The sequence below is a fragment of the Sinohyriopsis cumingii genome, chromosome 13 (assembly GCF_028554795.1).
Source record: "Sinohyriopsis cumingii isolate HCF-2022 chromosome 13, ASM2855479v2, whole genome shotgun sequence".
Taxonomy (NCBI): Eukaryota; Metazoa; Mollusca; class Bivalvia; order Unionida; family Unionidae; genus Sinohyriopsis; species Sinohyriopsis cumingii.
This window is the reverse complement of record NC_142973.1, coordinates 5,021,421-5,048,782: the sequence shown is the minus strand read 5'-3', so window position 1 is coordinate 5,048,782 and position 27,362 is coordinate 5,021,421. Positions and strand designations below refer to the sequence as shown.

General features: G+C 34.3%; 1 protein-coding gene across 1 annotated transcript; it reads right to left on the bottom strand.

Moving 5' to 3' along the window:
- Positions 1 to 7,154: 7,154 nt before the first annotated feature.
- LOC149784881 (uncharacterized) lies at positions 7,155 to 26,947 on the bottom strand. The gene is made up of 4 exons (XM_089931153.1): positions 26,729 to 26,947; positions 12,412 to 12,660; positions 10,882 to 11,058; positions 7,155 to 7,916 (listed from the first exon to the last, which is right to left on the bottom strand). The coding sequence occupies exons 1-4, from the start codon at positions 26,790 to 26,792 to the stop codon at positions 7,705 to 7,707; spliced, it is 702 nt and encodes a 233-aa protein (XP_089787279.1). The 5' UTR covers positions 26,793 to 26,947; the 3' UTR covers positions 7,155 to 7,704.
- Positions 26,948 to 27,362: the final 415 nt, after the last annotated feature.

The following is a 27,362-nucleotide window of genomic DNA, read 5'->3' as shown; positions in this document are numbered from 1 at the left end:
ACAGATGGCGATATATATTCCATATTGTTACTCGCTAGATTCAATGTGATTAATGCATGGAAATTGTATGCCCCTGAAAATGTAATATTTAAAATTATTATGTTATTTTTGCTTAAATCCAGCACTTTTAAACCTAGTAGCGAATAAGTTTCAAAAATATATCTTGCATTTAATTTCACATGATTATATGGATTTCTCATGTCCCGAGCAAACAGATACATAACATTTGGAGATAAATCCCATTCTACCTTTTGATCTTCCTGCATGATACCAGCTTGTCCCACGAACGGACAGCCATTAAAATCTGAAAATTCAATGCTTTTCAAGAATGAAGAAAGTTGGAACTTATTTCCGGGTGCGAAAGCTACTGAAGAATAAGACATGTTGAAGTATTTTACAGTTGCTAAAACTTCTTCTACGATAACATTTTCTATATATACTAGTTTGGCTCCACTTATATCAAGATATGTAAGATTTTTTGCACGGAGAGCGTTTGAAAATGTTTCTTCTAGAATACTACGACGTTGAGTACTTTGGATTCCAATTAAAGATAGATATTTACGTTTACCTAGTTTGCCATTCAATGCAGCTACTATTGTCGTAATTTTAAGGAAAGGGTTCTCATCCATGCAGTGCCCCAAGGTCAGGCGTAGAATAAAATATATCGGGACGAATTCCCCTCAGATCGGGGAATGATGAAATGGACAGAAATTGTAACTGTTCTAGCCCGGCAAGAAACCCGTCGTCAATAAAACTGACATTGCTGAATTCAAGATTGGACATTTCTGAAACATTTGCCCATATTCGATTCCTGAAAAGACCATTTGGGAAAGATTGGCCGAGTTTATTTGTTCCAAAGAGAGTAACTTTCCGTCTATTTGCCGGTAATGAAAGCGGAAAATCGTCCTTATTGCCTATATATTTGCAGATATAAGAAATATCATTAAGAGTACAATTTGCATTTGCTACAGAAAAAGGTATAGGGACAGATGTTATAAAACTTACTGAGAAAATAAGTCTCATTCCATGTGAAGCTTTTATAATGTAATAAATGCCATGGGGATGACAATTAACGTTTCACTTTTCGAAACCAAATTCATTCCAATACGTTTGCGGTGCCTTCAGTACGTTGTAAATCTTCGAAGATATTTTTGATGAGTCAGCTTTCCTTAAGAAAAAAAAAGCAATTACATTACAGATTTGTACAAAACTATACAAACATACTGTCGGTTATATTCACGTCACAAAGTCAATTGTAATTATCATTAAACAACCTGATTGTATAGGAACATTTAAAATTGTCAACCAAAGATATATATTTTATTTTCTCACCCATCAAATAATGACTAATATAACAGACGATATCCTTTCTGGGTATTTAAGGTTCAGATTTCAGATAAACTTCAAAGAGGTTCTACAGAGAAATGAAATAAAATTATTTGCTATTCTAGGAGAAAACTGACTGTAAATAGCTTGGCTCAGCTCAACAATGTTTCTACAACAAGATAAGCATAATCGATTCAGAGAGAGATCAGCACCATAACTCAGTTCGGTAGAGCATCCTAGGCGTTGTATTTTTTTATTATATGGTCGCTTTTTGTGGCTATTGACATTGAAACGCAATGAATGTTTGCTATAAAGCATGGTACTGGTAAGTATATCTCTGAGATTCCGGAAGTATGTTAACGATGTTTTCCCTTGTAGGTATGTCATAGAGAAAATAATTGTCTTTGGAACAGTTGTGTTCAGATCAAATGTGAAAATTATCATTTAGATTCACTGGAATAACTGAAGTGCACATTTCTTTGATTTGTTGTCAATTCATTAAAAGACATTTTGGATTGCACTTTTTGATGAATAAGGATATTCATGTATACCAGAATATCAAGAGATCCGTTACTCGTATATCTGGACGTCAAAATTTTTGTAATTCGTTCTGAACATTCTATATTCTTAGATACCGTGAAATAATATAAGTGTTCTTTGAACTTTCATTTGATATGTTATGTTTAGGTTTATGAAATGTGTTCATCACTTATTTCTGTTACATTTGTAAGACCTAATGTAGTAACAGCAAAACTATACGATCTCGCAATTTCTCGCTGTATTCCCCTCAGTCGTATACATAATCGTTGAAAGTAACAGTACTACATAGTAATACTTGAAACAAATACCCAGTACGCCTTTAGTTAGTTATGACTAATAAAACGAAAAGGAAAACGATGACACAGACTGAAAAAAACTGATTTAATTTAATTTCCTCTTTTGCCAACATATTTGTTATCACGTCCGCCATCATCAATTTCTCCACTGGTTTTGCAATTCGACGATGCGTGCCTGCTATAATGTGCATAACATCATAGACGACATAAATACATCGCTAGGTATCTTTTGAGCTAGTCATCTTTCGACCCAAGTTCGGTGTTGTACAAAAGCAATCGTAATTCAGGAGGCAGCATGTTTGCATGGATTAATATTTAAAGTATATATAGATGTTGATGGAAATTGAGATTGTTGGAAGTCTTTTTCAAATGCAAGTTACATATAACAACATTGTAGTTGTTAGATATTAATAACGTGTAGAAATGTATGCTGTCCTGAGAAAGCACAACACAATACAACAAGGAGATTTGATTAACTGTTGCAGCTGATCAGAAGAACAAACCATATGTAACCCAAATTCTCCCAAAGCTTCTTAAAATACTGCAGAATATGTGCGTTAATATAAAAAGTATATGTTCTTTATGGATCATGTAACAGGAAAGTATCAACAGTAGATGGCAAAGAATTTCTTTGCAGCAATATTTGTTTTTATTAAACACTATCATGTATTATATTAATATTGATAAAATCTTACTCGGTTACTTTTAGTTTCAAAGGAGCAATACTGCGTAAGTTTCCAATGTTATACATTGCTTTCGTTTCTTCTGTTAGATTTGAAGTTTCGGAATAGGTTGAAATTAGCATCGTTGTCTATCTAAAAAGGATAAAGATATCATTTACAGATGGTCAAGCATGGCGTACGAAGGTATTTTATCTTCTAAATTAAATCTTGTGTAAGCGTAATGTGGTCATGTCACAAATACAACTGGTAACCTAACGTACACACATCGTGAACCATGATACTTATCTTTCAAAAGAATTTACGTGATTAGAAGCTACTGGTGTCGCCAATGGTGTGCAGGGGTTTTGATACATATTAATGTAGAAACGAATCATTCTTTAAATAATGCACTTTCATTTACATTTTTAGAGCAGCGGAAATTAACTTTTCTGGAGCTCTTGATGGTGGAGAACATCTCAGAGTGTAAGCGATTGAAAGTTGACGTTATTGCCATCACCTCTCTCCCTCTCTCTCTCTCTCTCTCTCTCTCTCTCTCTGCATCTATGTGTGTGCATCTTCATGTCACTCTCTTTGTTTAAATATGGACTGTATACTTCATATAATTTAAATAATTTCATCGAAATCGCCTCCATCATAGTTGTAAATTGATAGAGCCAGCTCATGCTGTGCAAGACAAAGTGTTGGTTGTAATCATCCACTTGTTATTTGTTCCCATGTCAGTATGTTCAGCTGATGGAATTTGTTCACGAATGTAGCTCCAATGTTGTTTAGAAACCAATTCTCAGAAATAAAGAATGTGAGTATAAACTTTATATGTTTCAAGTCATAAAGGTATGAACTGTATTGAAAAACACACAACAACAATATAATGTAATATCCAATCCTAAAACTTCCAAGTTGTCAGGAACAAATCAATATTTATGGTAAATGTATAAATTAGGATAATATATTTGAATATATTTGACGAAATCCATGCAAAACACTTAAGGAGGATAATCTCGCACACTGTTGCCTTTCAGGTTAACATAAATGTCTCGCAAATATGTACAACAAGATCTACAGTATTTATAAACAATTCCTCTATAAACAGCACACCAAAATCTATATTGTTTTTATTCCAATCAGCGGAACAAATTCTACATTGTTAATAAGCATTTCTAAAATTATTATACCAAATTCAAAATTATTATTAATCCATTCGGCAGACCTGACTCTTTGTTATCCATCTCCAACCAGCAGGTCAAAATTTACATTGTTGTTATTTCATCTACAACAGCACACCAACATCAACATTCTAATTAATCCATCTATAATTACCTGTCTAAAATCACATTGTTATTAACCAAATCATCAGCAAACTAAATCTTACATTGCTATTAATCCAGATACAACCACCAGACCACATTCTACTTTGTTAATAATCCAATCAGCAGACCATGTTCTACAATGTTATTAATGTATATACTATTAGCGGAACAAATTAAACATTGTTATTAATCCATATATAATCAACAGGCCAAAATTCTACATTGTTTTTAATCAAATCATCAGAACAAATTCTACTTTTTTATTAATTCAACAACAATAAGCAGACAACGTCCCTAATAACACTTTATCTTTTATGGTGTGCAACATTAAGGCAATTATTGAACTGATAATGCACGTTGCTGTGTTGAAATACGTCTAATTATGCATTGTTATTAATCCATATATAATCATGAAAACAAATTCTACTTTGTTATTAATTCAACAGCAATCAGCAGACAACAATTGGTGAGCGACTAGGTTACATAAGACGGAAATAAATAAAACACATTCGTTAGTCAAATATATTATCTCCAAATTTAATACAAGATGTTAAAGTTAAACTCTTCACTTGCAGATGACCATTTCGAGGGTAGAAAATTTACAAATTTTTAAAAACTCTGATCTGACAATCGACTCTTACTATTCCGTGTTTTGCACACATGGATGATGATTTGTCTTGTTAAACTGCATGTGCATATCATTGTTTTATCCAGTACTCATAAACTCCTTGTATATATCAGTGTCTCATACAGTACTCATAAACTCCATATCATAATAGTGATTCATCAGGAACTCATACACTCCATGTACATATCAGTGTTTTATCCATAACTCATAAACTCCATGTTCATATCCGTGTTTTATCCAGTACTCATAAACTCGAGGTTAGAAAATTTACATATTTAAAAAATCTGATCTGACAATCAACTCTTACTATTCCATGTTTTGCAAAATTGAATGATGATTTGTCTTACTAAACTCCATGTACATATCAGTGTTTTATCCAGTACTCATACACTACTTGTATATATCAGTGTTTTATCCAGAACTAATAAACTCCATGTCCCTATTAGTGTTTTATCTAGTAGTCGTATAACCAATGTGCATATCGGTGGTTTATTCAGTATTCATACATTCCATGTGCATAGTCGTGTTTATTCAGTACTCATAAACTACATGCGAATATCAGTTACCTTATCAAGTACTCATAAACTCCATGCGCATATAAGTGTTGAGTTCAGTACTCATAAACTCCATGTGCATAGTCGTGTTTAATCAGTACTCATAAACTACATGTGAATATCACTTACTTTATCAAGTACTCGTAAACACCATGTGTGTATCAGTTATTTTTATCCAGTACTCATAAACCTTATGAACATATCAGTGCTTTACCAGTACTCATAAACTGCATGCGCATATCGGTTTTGTATCCAGTACTCATAAACTACATTAACATATCAGTGTTTTATACAGTACTCATGTGCAGCCCGTTAATTTATCCAGTCTGTCTAATCTCCACGTGTTTAATAGTTTTTTATTGTGCCTTCTGAATCTCCAACTGCATATCAGGCATATATCTAGTCGTAGTACGATTCTCTTGCGTAACAATGATTTATCAAGGCTTCCTAAACACCGTGTTTATGTCAGCTTTGGTCGTTATTTATTTTGTAAATTCGGATACTAGATTGTTATGCAATTATACGTTTCTCACAAATTTTCACTCTGTGTTTTTCCATTTGGATATAAGAGTTGTAGGTAACTCTATTCAACCGTGTATGTCCGTGAGAAGGGGATGGGTGTATCATAGCTTTTGTATTTATTTCTAACCCACGTTCATCCCAGCAAGGAAACAAAAATACTGATTTGAAAATTAATGGTAGATGAGAAGTTTAGATTTTTAAACATTCAGTGAGAAATCCAATAAGAGAAGAAATACTTAAATGCATAGATGTTTTGTTCAGTCTAAAAGACTCGCTTATAATATTAGAGAATAATAATATAAAAGCAGTAAAGGTCAAAAATTAATCTACGAAGACCTCTATCCTCGCAGTTTGTCGAATCAGTTCAGTATATAATTATTTCCCAGACGATTTCAATTTTAAACTTCTCATAAAATATTCGATACGGACATACAAAATATCAGAAGAAGCAAAAATCGGTAATGTTTACAGTGTAATGCCTCAATTGTTCGTCTTTTTAGTAAGTCAGGTAGTGTTAACTGTAGTGCTTTAATTTTACTAATTAAAATTAAAAATAAATTCAGGCATACCAGAAAGTCGCTGGAGTGTATAAGGAAATGATCGTTATACATGTACCTGTACTGTGTAAATTGTATTGTACTTATCTATTATGTGTAGAAACACGTGCACTATGTATTTTATTGTGATTCTGCACGTTGTCTTGGAAACATCGATAGACAAATTATAAAATATGATTTTTTATGGTACTTGTGTATGTTGTCCTGCAACACTGGTACACTATTTATTTTACTGTACTTAGCTGAGATGTGTTGGTAAAATCGTGTTATTGGGATATGTACAGTATGATTTTTCTTTACCTGTCCATGTTGTATTGAACTGATCTAGAAACAGTCATCTTTATCATATCTCGTTTACTTTGTTTATTCATGTTGTGCTGAACAGATCGGTATACGAGGATCCGTAGAATTATTTTTTCTGTACATGTCCATTTTGCTTTGAAAAACCGGCATTTGAGTTGATCCTTATGGGAAGTGTCCAGTACAGTTTTCTACAGAACACGGATAAGTATAACAATAATATAGTCAAGCTGGTGTATCAAGCTGTCAGTCGAATTTCATAGAAAATGGTGTCCATATCTCATATGGATTCATTGTACATAATAACCATTGATGACTCAATAATATATTTTTTCCCTCTTGGTAGGTTCATATTTTACACACAAAAAAGCAGCCCTGGGGATAAATACTAAACAAAAAAGACCAGCATATATTTGTGTGCATATATCCTTTAATAGATAGTAAAATACAGAATCTCCGCGACGAAAATCTAATTATGTCAGAATAATATTAGTTATATAAAATGTAGAAACATATTTGGAAACGTTGTATTATAGTTTAGTTTATTTTAGATAGTTCGCAATTTGTACTGAACATATCGACAGTCAAATTATCTTAGCATTTGCAAAAATAAATTTTGCATATGGTTTCTATTGTACATTTTCTTAATTAATGCACTGATATTATACTTTAATGAAAACAAAGGACTCTTCCTTTTATTCAGTGCATATTCGATTAGACTTAGAATAGTTGACCATTTGAATTGTGCGAGATGACCGATATCAACACCAAGTCTGACATGACAAAACAAATAATATATAGTCATCATGGTTCAACAGGAGATATTGTAGTTTATACAATTCCTTTCTTAGTCTAATTACATTATGTAAAGTTTAAAACGTATCATTTTGAATTTTTTCCTTATAATGTACACTCTGTAGTAAAACATGATATATCCATACAATTTTTCATATTTCCTCTTGATGGAGTATGCATCAGTTTTATGAAAGTATCAAATAAGTCTCTGACACAGAAATTGCTCTGTTGCAATACTGGAGGGTTTGTTTAAATATTTTCCTTTAAACAGGTGCACACCGCTCTCATATCCGAGGATTGGATATCCAGGATACCATGTTATGTTTGAGGCCACTTGTCCATTCCACCATTTAAACACTGGGGCTGTCACATCCGTGCCTTGAAGTCCAATCCACGTCCACGTAAGTGCTACAAATATATATATATATATATATATATATATATATATATATATATATATATATATATATATATATATATATATATATATATATATATATATGTGTGTGTGTGTGTGTGTGTGTGTGTGTGTGTGTGTGTGTGTATGTGCCAGTACCAGCAACTACTTTAATAACTCTTGCAGCTCCTATGCTGTCGTTACTTGCAAAATGTCGTATATGCCAAATCATCTGGATATTAATACATCTTGAATGATACAGGTCCTAACCTAAACATCGTTGGCTGCAACTAAAACCAGATAATATCCACGTTTCAGCATATTCTGAGCCATGCAATTTCTCATCTGGAACCGAGAAACACAGTCATTTTTCATATGTTTTCCGTGGATGAGCAGAATTCAGGCAAAAGCAGCGACACAAGATTTGATACCGTCACCGTTGCGCTACTTTAATTAAATCTAACAATACTTTATGCGGAATAGTCTTCATCACAAGCTCGCTCTTCAGCGTATATTAAAGGGCACAACCGTATCACCAGTATTCATCATGGCCTTGTGGTTAAATAGTGCTCTCTTTTTCTTCTCATATCCTTTAAAAAGCTGGCAATCTTCTCTTTCACACACGCATGTGGCTGCTATATTAGGTTAGACACTAACGGAATGTGGCGACAAAAATCACATCAATATATCTGAAGAACCTCTTAGGGTTATGATTAGTTTAAAGAGGGATTATGTCAGATACCTTTTAATAAATCATGTCCTTCCTTCATAACTTTAATTAGATTAGATCAGTTCTGAAATGTTTTATTAACGGCGGTATTGGTGCTTTAACTCTTCATATTTATTCAATTGGAAATGGTAACTAAATGGAAACATACTAATGTAGATTCAAGGAATCTCATTCTGTGCTGATTTTATTACAAAGACAAATTAATGGTAGTAGCATTCTGTGTTGATGAAATTCCAATTAATGATAGTATCAACATTATTTGTTGATGTAATGACAAAGAAAATGCATTAGTTTTATCATTCTTGCTAATGTAATTACAAAGAAAAGACATGACAGTAGTAGCTTTCTGTGTTGATGTAGTTACAAAGAAATGATACGATATTATTATCATTATGTATTGCTGTAATTACAAAGAAAATATTTGACAGTATCAACATTCTGTGTTGGTATAATTTCTATGAAACATATCATAGTAGCTTTCTCTGTTGATATAATTGCAAACTGCATTTACAAAACTGTATTTTACAAACTGTAATGATAGCAACAAAAAAAAATAAGACAGTATCATCATTATCAGTGTGTAATTTAGTTTATGAAAATACGTAAGGATTCTAGGAAATGTACACCTAAATTGAATGTTTTCCTTGATGAATTACTACGATATTTGAAAAGAATTGGAAGAATCTCCATACGAAGAAATTTATTATAATTACTTTATAATATTGAATTGAATCCTAGATTTATAATAGTTATATTGAATCTTGTTGATTTCAAAATATTAAAGTTGAATATATATCAGCTCATAATAGTGATGTTTAATGTTTACGAGTTCCTAATAATAATATTGAATGTTCATGAATTCATAAATTCATGCTACATAGTTCTCTCTGAGATATTAATAATATGTTTAATATTGTCCATCCGTTGTTAAGTCCCTTTTACATAACGTTTACATTAGTTTGGATCGACTATGTAGTTAGAAGAAGACTGATGTTATACCTGGGATGAACAAGTTATTATATTCTGAAAACTATAGCCTTTCTCATTTCGCTGTAGCAATGTCCATAAGAACTGGGACAGTAATAACAAAAATTATTGTGGAAATCATTTTTTTTTTCACACTGCAGTATACTCTTGAAAACAAGGACGATAATATCATACACTAGTTTTAATATCATGTCATTTTTCTTCATCTGCAATTAGGTCTGTTGTCTTCTACTACTAAAAGATCATAAAGGATTCTGAAAATCATTCCATTTTGTATCAACCTATGGTATGGTATGATAAATACAGTAATGCATTGCTTGTTCCGAGTCTTTTCTGGGAAAAGAATCAAGCTACATCATTTTAATCTACATGTAATGTTTTATTAGTTTCTCAGAGAGAAAAAATGTTAAATCAAAGCAATTATTAATAATATTCAATCAATGTTGAATAAAAATATCACTCCAGGAGAGGTATAATAGTTATTATCTTATATCTGAATCTTTAATTTTGTTAAAGAATTACGCCAATTCTGGCGCAATAACTGTTAAAGATTTATCACAACGTTTGTCCTTAATTTCCAATAAACTGTTATAATTTAAAATGAATTTAAAGAACACTTACTTAGATTACTGAGAATAATCTTAGGAGCGGTTTATTACTTGCATATTCCAAGAAATTAAACGTGTTATTTCATTGGCGTTTCCATTAAATATGTCAGCAAAAGTTTAATTAATTATGGAAACAATTAATGAAAATGTACAGTTTGTAACATCAGTTGTACAATTAGGTCGAGAAGAAAATGAAAGTCCCCAGTGAAGTTTATGCTCGCATCTTAAGACAACGAATACAGACGTGATTATACTTCACAAATGCATTGATCTTAGCACTGACCGCAAAACAATGCAAGGAAATATAATTTATTTTTTCCAATATAGCTTGGCAACGCCACTTCTAAAACTGTCAGTTGATTACTAAAGTTTTAGATGGACACTGGGAAAATGAAATTTATTTTTTATCTAAACGCTACTTTTTATTATTTAAATTAAATTAGGAATAGTTAGCAATTATGTTTGATGTGACCTAAGAGGGCAGTATGTTATGTATGGAAACATTATTATATTCACACTGCGTTGACTAGAGTAACTGTAATTTTCATTGTGTTACTATGATAATATGAAATGTTTATCAATTTGACATGAATTGCACATCAGTTGTGACGGACATATCAATAAACATAGAAAGGAAAAGAATATTGATACCTCTCAAGATATTAATAAAGTGCTGCAATTGTTCTGTATTTTGTATGATAATCAACTTAGCTCCATCTCTTTCACATAAAGCCTTTGCTTCCTCATAGTGCGTATAGAATTCATAAAGCTTATAGCATAGTCCAAGAGTCTGGTTGTATACATAGTCTCCATCACAACGCTGTGGTTCTGCAAGGCAGAAAAAGGCAACGTAAACAAATTTCACATTTTCTATGAAAGCTTAATACAGTTAATTTACATTAAGTGAATTTAAAAGTTAATGTTTTCTGTGAATTGAAGCAGAGTAGTAGAAAGATAGGCGCTTTTCTCCACTTACCCCTTTTCGTCCCAAATTAAAAGGCACAGCCCACATTTACTATTACCATGGAAGCGAGCTTTCTACTATGTACATCCCGGCAACCAGATCAATAATCAGTTTTTATAAATAGCTTCGTGACGTTTGCATTCATGCTTGTATTACTGATTATCAGGATACAACATAGAGAATATAAAAATAATAATAATAATAATAATAATAATAATAATAATAATAATAATAATAATAATAATGAGGACTTTGTATAGCGCCTAATCTTTAGAAGCTCTAAGCGCTTTACAACATTAGACAAAACCTATAAGATAAAAAAAATATAATAATATTATTACAAAAACAATCACCATGAAATTCGAAAAACATTAAAAAATAAAAAAAAATGCTGGGAATATTTCAGGTAGGAAACATTATTAGGTCTTTAAGTTCTTTCTTACATTCGAAATAAGTGAGTTTTGAGAACACTCTTGAATGTGATCACTGTGTCTTTGTCAAAGTTCAGTGGGTAATTCATTCCACGTTGCTGGGCCTTGGTATACAAAAGAACGCTGTCCATATGACTACTTTCATAGTGGGAATAATGAGTATACGATTGTCAGAAGTGGAGCGTAAGTATCTTGCTGGTGTGTGTACACATGGGTGAGATCGGATAGGTATGCTTTAGTCCGACAGTGAAACGTAGCACAGAGAACAAATTTTGTGTTTGATTCTGGATCGAATGGATAGCGATTATCCGTTAGCTGTAGAGGCTCTGTCAGAGCCAGAAACAATTGTCCCCTGATTAGTGCGCAATTGCGAATGAATCAGGGCGCAAATACAAATGAGTCCAACTAATATCACCTACAGGGATTGAAATAACATGCAACCATTACGGCATTACCAACATAAAATTCATATTTGCTATATATAATAATAATTTTGCAGTCTACTTCCAAACCCATGGAACCTATTAAAAAGCTAGACACTTCTTTTCTTCATTTCAAACAAATTGTTGTCCATATATCTGTAATGATCTTTTATATATCATTGTCACTTAGAAACCGTAATCAATGTTCAAGGAACTTGCATCCACAGTCGGTTTATGCTACGACTCGGTATATTTCTTTAAAAACAACAATCGTCTTTATATTCACGGTCATACAAGTGTGGCACCGTAAGTCTGTGTATTTACTAACCATATATTATATTTCATTCGTCTATATGTTACATACGTGTGTAGTATTTCCATCCTTGCTCCATTGCATGACTAGCAGGGAGACCACGTTTGTATGACTGAGACCCCAAACACTTTTCCAACGAAGGGTGGTAGAAGAATGAGATACACGACGGATCCCGTCCACAAAGCAAAGCACACTCAATCAACCGGCAGTTATTTTTCTCCCACAACGTGGTAGACGAGTCGATACTGTTTCCCGAATCAGGGTCCACTTTCCAGGTACTAGAACTACCCGTCGATTGATCTATAGAGCAAATTAAAGTGTCATTTTTTGAATATCCAAAAAGAATGTTTTCAAAGATCCGTAAATCTGGATTTAAAAAATTCATTACTTGAAGTTTATATGGCAAAACAATCCATTTGCTAGCTTTCTTTATATTTAGTTTCAAAGTCATTTTGAGTGTCATGGCATAGGAAATCTGATTAATACAATTACTGATCAAGGTAATCTATAATGACTGTTGACGTAAGCATATGATAAAAGTCGGTTTATATGGATGATAACCACCACGTTTATTTGGCCGATATGCTGGTCATACCTTTCATGAAACACAGATAATGAAAGAGGGGTACGGATTTCAGGCACATATATAACAACAGATTACGCAGTCATATGACCCTCTTCTTTCAGATATTAGGTTATGCGCAAGACCATGCTTCAGACCCCTTACGTAGTTTTAAAAATCTTGTAAGAAAAATGTAAAATTGTATGCCGACAAATCTATGATAAAATAAATATTTAAAATTGTACTTAAGGTTTCTAGCAGCTTCGTTAAAATTTTACTGACGACGGCGATACAACCAGTAACGAGAGGAATGGAAATACCTAAACGTCTTGACCCACAATGTCACAGTGCTCATGCACGAGTCTCTCGGCCGGTGTCTGCTAGCACTGAGCCCGGCCCGACTAGCACGATATCCATCCCATGCGATTTAGCTGCGAGAAGGTGGTGGTGCTGCTGATGGTAAAGTAATATTATTTAAACTCTCATTGTGGATGCCGGTAATGACTCGATCGATCGCTGAGAAACAGCGGCTACTTTCTTTTATGGATCAAGGCGGTAAATCAATATTATCGTGGTTAACAACAACTACCGATAGTGTTCAAAGTGCCGTCGACGGAACATTTACATGGCATATTGCATCACAGCAGGGTGTTTCTGCACCAAGGCATATCTTTGTTGCTCTTCAAAATGTTGCACGATTAAACAATCAAGAAAGAAATCCAATGGTATTTGACCAGCTTGGCGTCTCTGGAGTATCTTTAAGGATAAACAGACATCAAGAACCATCCGAGGATATATTGTATTTTGATCACAATTATGTGTCACGTGCATATCATCGTTTGATGACATTTATGGGACGTGATCAAAATATTGATACTGGTTTACAAATATAGCAGTTAGATTTTACATCGTTGTATCCGATTTATTACTTTTCTCTGGAACATCTTGATTTAGTTAAGCAATCTGTCGTTGATATCCATTTTCGAGCTAGCGTAAATTCAGGCGGGGCTAATTACAGATCAATTGCTGATATTCTCAGCGACAAAACAATGTTACTTTAAGGTGTTGGTGGACGAATGAGAGTCGTTGAAGCACCAGTGGAAAACATGTAGACAATTAGACCAACTGTGTTAATTATAAAAATGTCATACAATCACGTTAATGTCACTCTGACTCCCGGTCAGGCGAAAAAATTACAATAAAAAAAAAACGCGAGCACAACCGTGGCAACGATAACACTAAAACAATATCAAATTGCTAGTGGTGGTCCAACCAAGTTATCGTTGACTAAAACTCAACTAAAACATTTCAATAAAGCGCAGCAAGCAAAAACCGGAGTTCAACTTGATTTCGCTCCAAGAGCTATCAGCGACATGATTAAAACCAGTGGTATATTTCCACTTCTCGCAGCAATACCAGGTGCTGTTGGAACCGCTGCTGGAATGGCATTAAAGAAAGCAACTGGGCGCGGATATAAAAAAGGGAACGGGTCAAAGACTTCCAGGAACTCCGCCCTCATGGTACCCTAAACGCCGATGACGCCGATGTCAAATTTTGATTTACTCGATGCAGCTAAACAGTTAAAAATAACAAATTTCAGAGGTGTTTTTATGCGAGATCAGTTACCGAGCCATCCGAATAGTCCAGAAACTGGAATTATTAATCTCGATAACAGCGATGGTCCAGGAACTCATTGGGTTGCTTACGCGAAACATCCACGTGGAATTGTTTATTTCGATTCGTACAGGTTAGCACCGCCAGTTGAATGTCTAAAATATGTATACAAAGTGCAAAGCACTTTCGCTCCCATTTCAGTCTGGTATTCAACGCTACCAACACAAACATTAACCGATCCACCAATATGCGAAAGTGAAGTAATTAATGTACTTGACGCGTTATCAAAATCAACCAAACCACCTCATTAAGTGGTGCACGAGTATTCCGCTTAACGATTTAACATTTTAAACAATCGCTAAAGAATAATGGTTGATATTTACGTAAGATCTCTCAGCACGAGTAAAATTAAAAAACGCGACGACGTTGATTTATCACAATATGTGACTAAGAATGAAATCGATAAACTTTTTACCCTCTCTGGGATAGACCCAGATGAGGTTGTTATTTTTCAGGACCGATATGGCAAGCTAAAAACGAGCGATATCAAATGGCATGACATAGTTCGCAGGGTTCTTGGAGCTACCCCGGGTAACATTCCTGTGTCCACTGACAGCAGAAAAATCAGAGACTCAAGTATGTCAATTGCCGGCATCAAAGATGAAATTGAAAACAAGTGTTGCCAATCGCTTAAAATCTACCGGTGATACAATGACAGGTGAATGGAAACAAGATAGTGGTTTTAAGAGATCCAAATCCGACGAAGATGCCGCAACAAAAAAGTATGTTGACGTTAACTACAGCACCGTTGACGGTAAATTATCCACGCGTTTACAAATCTCCGTAGAAACTTTAGAAAAATTAATGAAACCGCAGAGGAATTCTTTGGTACCCATTGACCGTTGACACAAAACTCTCTGATATCAAAACTAACATTAACACGATCAAGAAAACACACGAAAATGTCGTAATTGGAATTCCTGAGATTGTAAACAAAATTAGTCTGATCAAAATCCCACCAGGAGTTACTCCCAGGCATATTAACAACATAGTTTACACGGTATCATCTGGATTCGCAACATGGTCAAAACAAAATAATACTATCAAATATACCGCAACAGTTACTGGTATGTACAGGCTGTCTGTGTTCATATCCCTGGCGGCTTTCCACCGACAAGTTTTCCGGGGTTGTGTCTATCATATTAAATAGCGGAACCGAAGAAACATTTATACTGGAAGCAGCTGATAAGAAATTAACCGAAACATCTTATTGGTGGTGTTTGGAATTTGTAGCTGAAACACCTCAATTGGTTACTGAGTAAAATAATAATGGCATTGACAAAAACGGAGTCAACGACAACATTAAATGTTCAGCAATATAGATACGATCAAGTACGCGAATTGCAACCAGAGTTAAATCTATCATCGACAAATACACAACAAAAGTAGAAAAATATAAGCGACAAGCAGTCATTCTTGACGTTGCAGTATACTGGATATCCGCGTTAGTTGCATCCACTGGGGTAATATTATCAGCGCTGACCCCGGTAACAAATGCAATCGCATTAACAGTGTGCGTTTCATCAGCAGCGGCAATCGCAGGTGTTTTTAATATAATCGCGAGAAAGATATCAACGTGTACAAGCACAAAATACGATGACGCGGTTACACGATTAAACGCAGCAGCAGCAGCATACTCAAAATTATCGTCGCTCATATCATCAAGCGTCAACGATGAAAAAATATCAGATTCCAAATTCGCGTCAATGGTCAAGACATACGATGATGTCCACCATTTGAAAACAACGAAAATGAATAATGACAGAATTACTTCAGCAGATAGCCGAAATACAAATCATTTGGTGGATTACCAGCGAATAATTCGTTTGTGTTTAAACCAGATGGTACACCCAATTGGAACGTTGTTGGAATACCAAATGGGTGCTACCAAATCGATGAAATCAATAAGGAATTGCAAAGTCGAATAAAAAATATAACAGGAAAAGAATCCAAAATAGCAATAACAGTCCATGTTCCGCATTTGAGATAAACTCACCCGACTACGCCGTGGATATATATCAGAGTTCGATCAGAACAGTGTTAGGATGGCCTGAAATTCCACCGCCGGAGAAACCGATACCACCTGAACCCGAAAAGTCTGACTATATCACGGACAGGCAATCATACCACGATGTTACCTTGTCATACAAACAACATCTACTCCATATAAAAAGCGCAACGTTGGGTACTAATTTTAACTTCTATAGTAAAGACAATATGTGGTGGGGGGTTTATTTATGAACAATCCCCAGAGAAGGAACTAAATCTATTGTTGTTCCCCTACGTCAAATTATTGAATATTTAAAATCATTAATCAAGAACATAAAACACAACTAGATCGACTGCGGCAATACTTCCAAGAACATCTTTTTCATATAACAAGTTCACGTAGTGAAATCATTAAACGCGTAGAAATATTAAATCAACTCGTATCTGACATGGAATATTTTCACCAGCGAGTAATCCAGGCAACATTTGATTACACTGACAATACATATAATCGCTATAAAGAAAGATTTTAAACTGCATATTCGATAAAGGAAGCTGATCTACCAAATTTTAAATTTCCCTGGTATAACGCAGACGAACTAAAAAAATCCACAACCAACATCATCGATGAGTTCTTTCCTGATATACTTACGCAGTGGAGAAAAACACTACCACCATCAACTATTCTCCGGCACAATAATGATCCACAAGGGCAAGAACGACATGTATCCCTGGAAATCGTAAATATATTCCAAGTGGTCGCGGTCAATCTTGTGTGTGATGTAATCGATAAAAGCTACAGCACGGACACAACAATATCAAATCAAGCCCAGCAAGGATTCATTCTTTATTCGTTCACGCCAAAAGACCCATCTGGATTTTTGATTGTGCAAGAACCGATCAATCCGGTCTATCTACGATGTCATAATCCACTGTTATCAAGAATAAATTTCAAACTAACAGACCAATCAGGCCACTTGTTAGATTTGAGAAACGGCAAATATTAATTTACTTGTAAAATCGTGAAACTGTTAACAGTTTTAAATCTACGATTTTCAAGGATTCAAGAATACAGTACCAAAAAAATAATTATCCTGACATTTAAGGTGGATATTTTTTTTAACGACTGTCGCTCAGATTTCAGTAAAATATTAGAAGAAATTTACTTTTTACTGAAAATCTATCAAATTTGTTAATTCTGAAGAGGTAATAGGCAGTCAAAATCGTGTGCATCGACTGATTTCTCAATTCTGAAGGGGTAATAAGCAGTCAAAATCGTGTGCATCGACTGATTTCTCAATTCTGAAGGGGTAATAAGTAGTCAAAATCGTGTGCATCGACTGATTTCACGAGCAAGTATAATAATTTTATTTTTGTGCAAGGGCAACAGTAAAAATATATATATATATATATATATATATATATATATATATATATATATATATATATATATATATATATATATATATATATATATAGTGCATAGAATGCAAAGCAATACACCGATTTGATAATTCTGATAGGGTATTTTCTAGCAAAAATCATGAAAATGATTCTATTTGCTAATTCTGATAGGGTATTTACTAGTAAAAAATCATGCAAATCATTCGATTTGCTAATTCTAATAGGGTATTTAGGTAGTAAAAAATCATGGAAATCAAACATTTCAGTGAAAAAATATTGAAAGCTGTCAGTGGTGAAGGAAAAAATAATTATTCGTCCTTGTGGACTGACATACTACTTTCACTTTCATTTCCACGTACTTGATAAAATTTTTGATTTCATCAAGGGAGTCTAACTTTCGTTTACACGATCTGACATAATTTTTCTTAGTTGCCTCACAGGAGAATTAATTATCTTCTTTGCTTCATATTCAAGAGATAATTCCGACCTAATTTTTTCGTTGGCACGAGAGAGACTGACAAATTTTTTTATCCGCGTTTCTTCTACTGTGGCTAGTGATTGACACATAGCCGTATGAATCTTCTTTATAAATCTATATTGAGAGGGTAAAATATATCTTCCTTTATGTTTAGATTCCTGCAGTATTTCAAAATCAGAAACACTTTTTTCAGGATTTAGTTCATCAGATATATTTATACCGTCATGTTCTAATTTTTTTATACCAACAATATTGATATTTTCGTAATTCATTATATTATATATTTTAAAGAAAAATATTTTAGACCAAAAATAAACAGTAGCTATGATGAGGTTATGGGTTATCCCTCACTGGCCTGTGTGTCTTTCATGGGATACATACAAATCGGCATTCTCTAAGAAATGTAACCAAAAAATTATTTATTATTGTTGGGGGTTTTGTTTCTTGAGACTATTTCTGTCTCTTTTTTGAAACCTTTCTTGCATCCCATTCCCGTTTCTTTTTGGCCAACATTCTTTCTGAATGTTTGTTTTGTGGGTACCCATGTGACTTAGAGTTTATACATCCACGCTATTGTTTATTTTGGGAGCGACATACATTCGTGTACACACCCCGCCCCAAGATCAAATCCCGGGGTAGTGCAAAACACGCACTCACCACGTATTTTAACGTGATGAGAGAGATGTACACGGGCTGCTGGCGCCCCCACTATATAGAAAAACCCTATAAATCTGTACCGTCGACAATATGCTTGTTACGAGATTCGAACCTCTGACCCCCAGAACGAGAATCAGCCGCACTACCACTGCGCCATGGCTCTAATCTACTGGTATCTGATTTAAAAATTATTATGTAGATAAGCCATGGGAAGTGTAATACAGACAGTGGTGATTAAAATTACTAATTTATGCACTGACAAAATAACATTAGTCGATACCTCCGAAGGTTTCCGAAAAAATACGTTGTATATTTCTGCAACGGATCTAAAAAATAACCGTAAAAATGCACTGTATATTTCTGCAACGGATCTTCTTGTTGTTGTTGTTGCTGTAGGGTTTCACGCCATTTTCAGCAGAGGATAGGCAATACATGGCGGCCAGTATTAATGGTGGAAGAAGAACCCGGGAAAATCCCAGAAAGAACCACCGACCCACGAGAAGCTACTGGCAAGCTTTCTCACATACCCACATTGGCTGAATCCGAGACTCGAACCCACGCAGACAGAGGTGAGATGGCAGTGATCCGTAACGCATAGCGCTTTAGACCACTCGGCCACTCGGGGACCATGCAACGGATCTAAAAATAACTCACTGTTGTGCAATGTGTAACCGTAGTTATTTTTACTGCACGGTTATATCTCTTAATGACATTTGAAAATAATTTTTTGGTTATATTTCTTAGAGAATGCCGATTTGTATATATTTTCTGTGACATTTCGTACTGAGGGTAGGCAAATGCCAAAATATGTGTCAGCTGAATTCATTGATTGAAATATTCTCTCTTCGCCAGTCTCTAAATTTATGGATACAACTGCTTTGGCGCTCTTATCATTATAGCCAGTATTACCAGACTTGCAAGTCTGGCTTTGCGTGACAGCTGTCTGATTGAATAAAGAGTTATCGGTTTTGATATTGTTGATGTGATCAATCACAAGACCGTCTTTGATCACTCCAAAGAAACATTCGAATGCAAACCTGTGATTGTGATACTTCTTTCTCCCAGCGGTAAATCTAAGATAAATAGAATTATTAACTACACCAACTGGTTTTTTCGACCTACAATTTCTAACTACACCATCACGAGCCGCTTCATAATTCTTTATGATAGGATGTCTGACAAATTATTTTTGGTCCATTATATATAATGTATTTGTCTAAATCATAATTTGTCTCAGAATTTATTTAAATCATCCTCTTCTCGTTTTATAACTCTGTCACGTTAATTATTATTTTTATCATAATATCTTTTAAATTCCCTGTATCGCTTACCACCACACTGCACACATAGCCGTGTTTGTCCCCGGACTCCGACACCACATAGCAGACATGGTATTGGTCCTAAGCTTCCATTACGAACGCACTGCAAATGTTGTCCGCAGAATTCTTTCATACAGGAATTGTTACAAGGAGTCAATGAACCCACCATAAACCATTTACACTGATTTCGTACTTGATTCATTATATATAATATCTTTTATTTAAATGTTTGTCTTAATTATATATGGATGAGTTTGAGAGATTGTCTGCAATCAAGCCCAGCAAAGCTTCTAGATTCGATCTTGATAGACTAACCCTTGACTTGCGGAGGCGAGCTCGGACTGATCTGATTGATATTATCAAGGATGCCAAAAAAGAATTTCGTCATGATGGAGCATCTCACGTGTGGTCTACATTCAAAATTATACGCAACACCGAAGGTGTGACGAAGTCATCGATGCTTCGATGAACGATACACGAGCGAAAGCGATAATCGATTACCTTCATCAGAAATAACTTCTCAGAGTAAAGTTTATTGTGCAAGCAGATTCCAATACGTGGATTATCCGTGACAAACGTGATCCTGTCCTTGCTAATGGAAAAACTGTTGTATTCAGTAAAAATTCCAAACCAGGAGCGCTGACTGGTATTAACAGACCATATTACGCTCGATCGTATCCTGTGTCTGCGGTTATTTATGAAATTTATCAACTAAATATAGACCTAACATTAATGATCTTGCCCCGATGAGATTTTCATGATTGAATTGTGTAGCCGAGCGAGTAACGGAATATTTTACAAATGCGAAGCGTGGAAACGGTTTAACTGATCTGCGACGTGAAAAAATAGCGAAGTGGGCTGAGCAGGTCAAAGATACAGGAACGTCAATAAACGATGTCGTTGAGTTTTCAGGTAAATTAAAATTTCAAATGGTAGTAAAAACATTAACCGGAGAGGTTTTATATGAATCGCCGAATAAATCGAAAGGGACGCCAATTGAAATTATTGATTATAACGCTCATGCTTGGACCTCCGTGGTAACAATATTTCCACGAAATCGTCTCGTGAGATTTTACTGCCCAGAAAATATGTTTGATTTTATTAAACAGATAAGTAAAAACGATCCCGTGTCAGTTTAGTTGTTTACGAGTTCCGAAGATGAAGTTGAATCCAGTCTGTAGACTGCTGGTCTACCCGTGGATCTTGTTATGTTTGCTATCTTGTGTGTGGTAATGCTCCAAATAGGATCAGTCGCTCTTTTTTTACCGTCTTCAAGTTCACCGGGCTCATATAAATATCTCACAGTGTCATTACCCAGCACTGGCTGTGTTGAAAAATCATGTCGTTGTACGGGTATATGTTTTTTTTTGTGACTGCGCTAATGGGTTTCATGTTGATTGTTCGAGTAATCTCATTATTTAACGCGTTATCACATTTGGTATTCTTGCAACCCATTCACGAGATCTCTTGTCTTGAATGAATTCCATCGCGTGCATATATCCAAATAACCGCTCAGCAAGTGTTCGATTAAATCGTTCAACAATTGCCTGATCACGATGAATTGCAGTATGTCTTCGTCTGATGGTGACGTTATGTTGTTTCATCAACGATGATACGGCAATCTGAAATTCTTTGCCAGGATCAACTTGTAACAGCTCTAGGCATCGTAGAGGTCCTCATTGATACATTCGTTCAAAAGCAGAAGCTACTTCAGTTGCTGTTTTTGTTGATACCGGCTCCGCTTCTTTGTATCTACTTGCAACGTCAACTACAGTTAGCGTGTACGTGAATGTTATTTGACGTCTTTGGATTTAAACGGTATCATGTGGTAGAAATAATATATCAGCCTGATGAACGTCATAAGGAACACTAACATCAAAATGTGCCGAATGAAATTGTTTAGGTGGCGGTAGTTAAATTTGCCATATTGCCTGTCTGGATAACCATTATTTAGCAGTAATACGTGTAACCTTTGCTGCTTCGGCGAGTTTACTAATCGCTGTGTTACCCATCCAGTATCCTCTTGGGGAATAATAAATCGATTCCATTTATTATTAATTACCAGCACCTAGATCTAATTTACCTTTCATTGCGTATCTTTCTAACCAGTTAGCCAATGATTCCTTGAAAGATTTATTCGTAATGGAATTTAGCGCGTAAATTAATTTTACATCTGCTATATGTCTATGCTGTAGATCTTTACTTTTATAAGCTACATCATGAGCATGACACGCTTTACCTGTAAGTTTTGAAACACGAGCACGATACCGAGTCGGTCTTGATACGATTTTTGGATAATAGCAGCAGAGAGGGTGATGCCTCTAACTTGGCACCGACACAATTACATATTTTCCTTCGATGTATCGCGATTAGAAAACTTATCAGCGATAGGATGGGTAAACCAATTCGTCGTTGACAGGGTTGTCTTACGCTGGATATCGCGATTGTGGAGGGGGGGGGGGTTGCGATTTTCGAGGAAGGTTTATTTACGCGAAATACAAGTGAACCAGTTAGAGTCTGTTCACCCTCTCTGCTGCTACAAACTATGACAAGTACATGTTCGTTTATAGAGACAGGGGTTTTCTTGATTTTAATATTATATATAAATTATATAACAAGTAGTGTGCAAGTTAACTCCTAACCACGTGGGGAAATATAACTAATAGTAGAGGTAGGAAAGCCAATATAATTCATTGATATCAATTTCCTGTAGCAAGTCTTGAGTAGCGGTTTGAAAACAATGACGTGAGATTACTCATATCGGCCTTGAAATCATTCTAGAAAAAAAATTGGCCTAACACAAATTCTTTTTATTTAGATTTTTGCTTATTTCTGTTTTCGTCTTTGGGTTGTTTATGTCCTATATGGGGTTTCTGCTTGGTTTAAAGATTTGTACATTTATTTGCAGGAGTAACAAATTCCATCTACGTAGCTAAAATTAACAACAAAGTATATTTAAAGAAACTACATATTGAATTCGTAAATACTTAGTTATGAAAAATATTATTATGTGATGGATACATGGCAACAGAGCCAAAGAAAATCATGTTTTGTCAATTTTCATTTTTCATTAGAAAGAAGAGAGTTATAATCGATTACCGGAGGCAAGCGAACCTGCTATCAAGCTTTCAGAAAAAAGACATCGACAGGTAAAGCATATGTTCTTGATCTTAACAGGTGAGAAATAATATTGCGATTGCAGAGTGAAATAAGGCAATTTATTTGTATTCCTCCACAACATATATCCGTCTAGGCTTATCGCTTGTAGAAGATGACTAGCCAGAACATTGCAGCCTTGTGGAAAAAGAGAAAATCTTCAAATGAAAGGAACCGAGTGGATGGCATGTCTTAACATTACTTCATCATATTTATACAGCGTCATTAGCTGACCAATTGACTTTTAAGAAGTTAAATAATATTGATTGGCAAGGAAATGTTTCTTGAGGGCTTCTCAGTATAATACTGATTTTAAAAGCATGCCCTTCAAAGCATAACATTTTGAAAATTGCTCCTCATTCCCTCACCTCATGTTTCCTGCCATCAATTGTTGTTAGCTATTTTGTTAAGACGAAGAAGAAAATATTTCAGAATATTGTGAACATAAATTCTCATTTCATAGCTTATCTCATCGTCTACTGACTTTCAACGAATGCAGAGTCACATACTAACGAGCTTTAAACATAAAAATAATAATATAACATAAATTCTTACATCGTTTTATAAATCTCTTTTCCAAACAGCTATTTTAACTAATTTAAGGAGAAATTCATATTCGTATTGTAATGCTGATAAAGCCTTTTTGGTTTGAAATTGTCTTTTTATTCTAAGAGTTTCATTTGTATCTTATGAAAATCATAATTATGATCCACGGAACGATGCCATTGGCCATTATATTTCATGTATCTATCTATGTGTGTACCTTTGCATGTGACACAAGACTGACAATAACTATCAGATCCCAAATCATATTTGCATAATTTAGTAGCAGATTTTTAATAAACTAAAATCATGCGAGAGTGTGTGAAGCTCTCTGGAATCACTCTAAATATACTATGAATGCATTGTCTCGTATTTGCGTGTAATATATATTTTGGCATTGGTTAAGAACATTTTTTACTCATACGCTTGGTAAATATTTAATATACGTGTCTTTCTTACGCTAACACATTTCATGTAATCCAAGAAGCAAATCGGTTTATTATTGCTATTTGTTAAACCTGAATCATCGTAAGTCATATACAAATGGAGAAAGCAAGAAAATCAAAGGCGAATGGGGCATATCATGCTAAGTGATCTCGAGAGACGGTAGACATGATTATTGTATCCAAGATTGTAAGTGTGCTAAAAATACAATCGTCATGAAGAGAGGACAAAATAAAATATTATTCTGACGTGACATAGGATGGGAAGAAATCCGTTGATAGAACTTTTGTTTCGTCATAGGCTGTGTTCTTTCACACAGTTTTTATCACATCCTTTCTTATGGGTAATTCTGAAATTAATGAGGTCATAATAGCGTAATGCGAAATTTCCGTTCAACTTTCACTTTACTGAAAACAATGTCTGATGAGTATCTAAATAATGAAAATAGAACATTTCCAAAAGAAATGCCGCAGAGTAATTTCTGTACGAAAGACATCTCTGTATCGAAAAGGAACAGGTATTGAAACTAATCTCTAACTTGTTCTCAAAACTGGCAAAAGTGTACTTCGCATTAGTGCCATGGGAGCAGCATACCAATATATTATAAGAATGAAATTAAATCACGCAATGGCCACATCTTGTTTGATTGAGCCACCACGTCAGAGAAAAAATTTAAAATAGCCCTTCATCATCGGAAATAAACACTATAAATGAGGGAATTAGATAGTGCTGGTTGAGTGTAAATGATATCGTTTGCACAGAAAAATAACTTTAATACGCTAATAAAAATATACAATGGGATTTTCTACATAAAGCATTAGCTAGGTTTTACTTGTACATTTAATCTAGACTTATTATCATTTTTCTGCCATATGTTATGATTGATTTGACGACACTTCAATTGCAATTGTTTAAGAATTTACTATTCGTGTATCTCTAAAGTTACATCCATGTCTGATAGGAAATTGACATCCCATACTGGGTATTTATTAATGCCGAATAATAACAAAAATAACCTGAATACAAGTCTCCTGGAAACTATTAAATTCCTATTCGTTTCATTCTTTGCTTGTCCTGCTGCATTACAAAATTAGCATTTTGAAGAAAAAAATAGTTAACTGGGCAACGCATGACTGTGAAACAATATAAAATTTTGTAATGCATTAAATTAGTCTTTCCTTGTGGCCCAAACAATTCAATAGCTAACAGTCTTGTTTACCTGCAAAGTCATTCAAAAACACAAGTAAACACAATTCTACAGTCAGTTTCTTCATCTTTGTGTCCACATAATTGTCTAATAAGTCCAAGGTTGTTGAGATGCATGATCCGAATGAAGACCATGTTTGTCTGGGAAATTGCCAGCCAGACTTTGCATCACAAAAAGATAGCGAAAGACGAGCCCTTAATGGATTCCAGTCAAACATACAACAACAGAACAACACCTAGATGTGGTCTTTTTCATTCAGATATATCTTGATAGTTCTCTAGGCAATCGTCAGTACCCATATTTTGCTTGAAATATCTTGAAAGAAAATACGTAAAATGAGTGACAAAAATCTATTTATGATAGATAATATTTAAAACCCAAAAGGTCGATATCCTCAGACAAAGACATTCACTGCGATTTATAGTGAATTCAAACATGCAATTAAAATACTGTGTTTCAACAAAAGACTGTTGGAACAAGAAAATGATATAGGCTGCCAGAGGTTCATCAACAACTTCAGATTTGGACTTACTCTAGATTTCCACTAAAGTATATTTAGAACTATCATTAGTATGAATTGTGTATGTAATTTTAGGAATATTTTGAGATTTAATTTGAAATACCACAAGTCCTTTGTTTTCATTTTCACTTTATGCTCTAGGGAAATAAATTATTTGTTGAATTTTAGAAAGCTTGATTCTTTTCAATCTTTAATGATTCTTTAATTAAGAAAATAATCATGTTTTATTTTTGCTGAAATAATATTAAATGTTAATATAAACTGCCTTTTTGCAATAGATTTCAATACAAAATAAAAAGCGAAATTGGTTAACATATTATAACTGCACGATCTCGTAGAGAGTCTGTGAACTTTTCTCGATTTGAAAACTATGCATACGATTTCATAGAAACGAAAGAGAGTTATTGATGCTTACCTGTGGCAAGTGAGCTTCCTATGAGGAAACAGATGCCGATAATTGAAATGTAGGTTCTGGACATGGCAGCGCGAAATAAAGCAATGTATTTTTATTCCTCCACAAACTATCTCTGTGATGGATCAACGTTTGTTGCGGACTTCGAACAAAAATATGACACCCTTCTGGTATATTACATAATTTTCAATTGAAATAAAGACAGATCAGATGGCTTGTCGTATCATGGCCCAATCTACAGTGAATATTTAACACGTTCTTTTAAAGGATATGTATCGGCTAAAATATATTTCTAGAAGGCACTTGCATTCTTTATTGATCTATTCAGACACGCCCATTTTAGAACCACATATTCTTTGACCAATACTTGGTGAAAAGTCTTCATTCCATAAGCAAACATTGCTGATCGACTTAGCAATTACACCAGTCATAAAGCTGGTGCTGATTGACTTCGGAAATGCATAGTTCAATAAAGTACATATATTAGTAATGTTTGCAAGTGCAATATATATATATATATATATATATATATATATATATATATATATATATATATATATATATATATATATATATATATATATATATATTGTTTTATCATTCAAACTTAAAATTTTGGAATATGCTTCTCTATCCC